Source organism: Athene cunicularia (assembly GCF_003259725.1).
Source record: "Athene cunicularia isolate RWA chromosome 17 unlocalized genomic scaffold, athCun1 chr17_part1, whole genome shotgun sequence".
In the NCBI taxonomy this organism is placed as follows: Eukaryota; Metazoa; Chordata; class Aves; order Strigiformes; family Strigidae; genus Athene; species Athene cunicularia.
The window spans coordinates 2,601,754-2,606,159 of record NW_020799122.1 but is presented as its reverse complement, the minus strand read 5'-3'; the positions used below and the strand labels follow the sequence as shown (position 1 = coordinate 2,606,159).

At 63.8% G+C, this 4,406-nt stretch overlaps 1 protein-coding gene across 1 annotated transcript in view; it reads right to left on the bottom strand.

Moving 5' to 3' along the window:
• Window positions 1–4,188, bottom strand: part of PHF19 (PHD finger protein 19) — a 6,104-nt gene extending 1,916 nt beyond the window's left edge. The window contains 8 exon segments of the mRNA XM_026860271.1: window positions 600–849; window positions 957–1,042; window positions 1,179–1,266; window positions 1,363–1,533; window positions 1,627–1,694; window positions 2,707–2,827; window positions 3,773–3,841; window positions 4,098–4,188. Of these exon segments, the coding sequence (XP_026716072.1) occupies window positions 600–849; window positions 957–1,042; window positions 1,179–1,266; window positions 1,363–1,533; window positions 1,627–1,694; window positions 2,707–2,827; window positions 3,773–3,841; window positions 4,098–4,180 (936 nt within the window). The 5' untranslated portion in view covers window positions 4,181–4,188.
• Window positions 4,189–4,406: the final 218 nt, after the last annotated feature.

The window sequence follows — 4,406 nt, the reverse complement described above, 5'->3', positions numbered from 1 at the left end:
CCTCTGGAAGGGGTCAAGGGGCACCGCCCTCACCTGGACTCGTAGGAGAGGCTTGTGGTGGCCGAGCCCGAGGTGCTGGCAGCATCCGTGGAGTCCACGTCCGATAGGAACGTCTGTCCCGAGCTGGCACTGGGGATGGGACGCAGTGTCAACCCCCACCTGGCACAAGGGGCACAGCAACCCCCCAGCGCCCCCCTCCTTTGCCACCCACACCCCCCAGACCCGGCCGCACGGACCTTTTCAGGCTCTGAATTTCATCCAGTGTGAAGTCAAAGATGCTGGCCAGGTGGTGGTTGGTGCTCCAGGCAGAGGTGAAGTCACTCTGCACCACAAAAACAAGCTCACTCGTCACTGCCGCGGGGCAACCTCACGGGGAGCCCCAGGGACGGGGCTGGGGGGGTCCCACTGGGCTGCCAAACCCCGGTGTGGTCGCGCAGAGGAGGGGTGAGGGCAGCACCCAAAAAATGCCCCCCACCATGCTGGCTGCGCCCACCACCCCGCGAGCCGGGAGGGAGCAGGCTGGGAAGGCGGGTGAGCCCAGCGAGGACTGACAGCCCCGATCCTGCACACCCAGCGCCGCTCTGGGACCATCAGCCCGTTTGGGGAGGCAGGGAGGACAGGCTTCCCGATGCGGGACACCCCTGTGGCGGGACACGAGGGGACTGCGGGGGAAGAGGGGCAGCCCCTTGCCCCCCCTGCCCTGGCCGTGCCACCGGGACCCCTCTGGAAGGGGTCAAGGGGCACCGCCCTCACCTGGACTCGTAGGAGAGGCTTGTGGTGGCCGAGCCCGAGGTGCTGGCAGCATCCGTGGAGTCCACGTCCGATAGGAACGTCTGTCCCGAGCTGGCACTGGGGATGGGACGCAGTGTCAACCCCCACCTGGCACAAGGGGCACAGCAACCCCCCAGCGCCCCCCTCCTTTGCCACCCACACCCCCCAGACCCGGCCGCACGGACCTTTTCAGGCTCTGAATTTCATCCAGTGTGAAGTCAAAGATGCTGGCCAGGTGGTGGTTGGTGCTCCAGGCAGAGGTGAAGTCACTCTGCACCACAAAAACAAGCTCACTCGTCACTGCCGCGGGGCAACCTCACGGGGAGCCCCAGGGACGGGGCTGGGGGGGTCCCACTGGGCTGCCAAACCCCGGTGTGGTCGCGCAGAGGAGGGGGCGAAGGACTCACGCTGGGAATGGCGTCCTCCAGCAGGAACTTGGCCCTCTTGCGCCGCGCCGCTCGCCGCTTCTGCTGCTGGAGCTGCCGCGGCAGCAGGCTGCGAAGCAAGGGGGGGGTGAGGCCGCCAGGCCGCCCCAGGGGAACGTGAGGTGCTGTGGCAACGGGGGGTACCCGTGCGAATTTGGCCACTCACCTGTCCTTATGGACGTATTTGCTTTTTCCCTTCTTTTTCAGCTCACAGGAGCCGCTCTCGCTCACGCCGGGGGCTTTCTCTGGCAGCACCTTGCTGGGGGGGTTCGGCGGGACACGGATCCGCAGGCGAAAGATGCATTTCTTCTTTTTGATTTCCTTCCCACACAGAAACCTGGGTGGCAGAGGGAAGGAAACAGCCCTCAGGCCAGGGCAGGGTGCCACAGGAGCATCCCGCATCCCATCCCGTCCCCGTCCCGGGGCTCACCTGCTTTTATAGCTGTTGAGAGCGTTGAGGAGGTGGGGGCCGCGCTCGGAGATGGGGGTGCCTGTCAGCTGCGGGGAGAGACGAGGTCAGGCAGGGCTGGGCGCCCGCTGCCGTTATGCAAAAACCAAACAGACGGGGGAACCCGCACTCCGGGTTTCGGCCCCTGCCCCGGTCAGGGAGCCAGGGACGCCCGAGCCGCCCGCCTTTGGCACCGGCCGCCCTCGGTGCAGGGGAGGGAGGTGTCTGCGGGGCCGAGCTGTCCCGGCACCCCGACAGGTTTCCAACACGCCTCGGCTTTAGCGCTTCTCCCAGCTCCGGCCCCGGCCTCGATGGGTCCAACACCCCAAGGGAGGGAATCCCGGCACACTCAGCTCATCCTGAGCAGGAGCTGCCCGTGCCGAGCGCTGCTCCAACGGGACTCTGCAGAGATGCCCAAGCTCGCCGGGGCTGTTGGCACGGTGGCACACATGGGTACATCCCCTTCACTACTCACCCCCCGACTGCCCCAGCTGCCCCCCAGCCCCAGGAAGGGTCCCTCAGCTCTGCCCAGGGCCCGTGCCCGGGGCTCGGCACCGCTGCCCGGCGCAGGGAGCAGCATCCCGTCACTGGGGACACCCTGCTGGGATGCCAACCCCGGGGCGGGTGAACAGCTCGTGGGAGCTGCCGGGTGTTGCCAGCAGGTTCAAACACCCCAGGCTGGGTGCTCCTGCCCACCCACTGAAACCTGGCATGTGTTTTAAAGCTCCTTCCCCACAGGAGACTGGGCCAAGGACCAGCCGGCCCGGGTCACGGTGAACAGGCGCTCCCGAAGCTCCAACCCACACCTGGGGGTCAGCAGCCATGAGAGGGGAAAACCACCCAAACAATGGGCAGAACTCACCGCCCCACCATTTCATTTCACCACCACCACTGCCCTTCACTGGCCAACCTGCCCCAGCCTCAGGGACTCGGCCACTGCAGGGAAGAAGGGTCCAAGATCCTCCGAGCCAGGGCTTTTGGGGACAACCAGCCATGACTTCATCCCCAGCAGCCCCTCTCCCTCCCTGCAGCTACTCTCCAGCCCAGGCTGCGTGTTTTTACCTTCCCAAGCTGCAGCGGATCCCAGTGCTGGTTCACGAAGGCCAAGATCTCCTCAAAGTCAAAGTACTTCTTCTTGCTCTGCACGCCCAGGTTGTAGAGGGCGAGATGGACGACATCCACCCTGCGGGAGCGAAGCGGGGGACCGTCAGCAGCCGCCCTCTCCCCGGCAGGACGGTGCCCACCACGCTGCTCTGCTCTGCCAGCGCTGCTGGCGCTCAGCCCCCAGCACGGTTCTCCCAAAACCCACCCGCTGGAAGCTGGGACCATTCCCACACCCCACGGGAAGCAACTCAGCCCAGAGGCACAGCCCAGGGGATGCCACAGGCAGGACAGCATCCCTTGAGCTCTGGGGAAGGGTGGGACGCTGCCCACAGCTGCGAGGAGCCCAAACACCAAGAGCCCCAAGCCTAGGAGCTGGAGAACATGCCATTCCCAGGATGAATGCCCAGTTTTCCAGCTTTTTAATAAGCCCCAGCTGTGTGCTCTTGCTGCAGTTAGGTACAGGAGTAGGACAGCTCTTATTCACATGAAAATAGACTATTTTAACAACTCAGCCTATCCGGTGGGATTTTACACTTGCATCTCTGAAAATGAAAGCCAAGCAACATATCCTGGAGGATTTCCCTTCTCCTCCCAGCCTGCTGCCTGCTCGGTGCAACGTCCCCGAGGCAGCCGCGTCCCAGCAGCCCGTCAGCAGCAGGAACACGTCTGACACGGCGAGCACAAGGAGAACAGCAGGGAAAAGCTGGGCTGCTGGCACCGTTAACATACTCTATAAAGTGCTTTCAGACTGTCAAGGTACGCTAAACAGAACCACTTGTAAACTTGTATTTGATGACTTGTCACCCAATTGCTTTTTGCTGTTATCTTCTGCCAAACGTGTACCTTGGCTCCTGGACAAACAGGAGGTTTGGGGCAGGTTGAGAAACAGCCCCCCGGGGCTGGGCAGGAGGAGCTGCACACTGAGCACCGAGCAAAGGCTCCCGCTCAGGGCCTGGCTGGGATGGGCAGGAGGTGCCCCATGGCCACCCCGTCCCGTCCCAAAGGAGCCGAGGGCATTTCTTACCATCTCAAGGGCAGGCGCTTGATGTATTCAGGTCCCTGGTTGCATACGGAGCAGAAAAACACATAGAACCTGGAAAAGAGCGGGGAGAGAGAGCGCTGGGGGTGGGGGGTCATCATAGAGGACAGTGCTCTGGGTGCCAACAGGGACAGCAGAGCCAGGAGCGGGGACTGGGCCACCCGCCGGCCCTCGGGGCGGCTGATCCACACCAGGGCCACAGCCAGATCGGGGAGATACGGACCAGGGACGTGCCCGTGCGTGAGCCCCCACCCCGGGGAGCCAGCTCTGATGTCCAGCCCCAGCCCTGCAAAGTCCAGAAGGGACGTACCGGTCTCCAAACATCATGGGGTCGCTGAGGCACTGGGTGCAGGCTTCGTGGAACCACTGCCGGCAGCGGTAGCACTGCAGCATCTTCAGGTACCACCTGGTGAGGGAGAGGAGGAGGGCGATGGTGAGGGCAGCCACTGACCCGGCCCCCTCCCAGGCACAGACCCCCCCCCAGCCAGGGTGAGAAAGTTCCGCCCTAACCAGTATTTTCTACAGCCTCTGTGAGCGAGCAGAGACCCTGCAAGCTGAGGACTTCCTTCTGGGGGAGGAAAACACTCCCCACCCTGATCCCAACCACCTTGGCAAATGC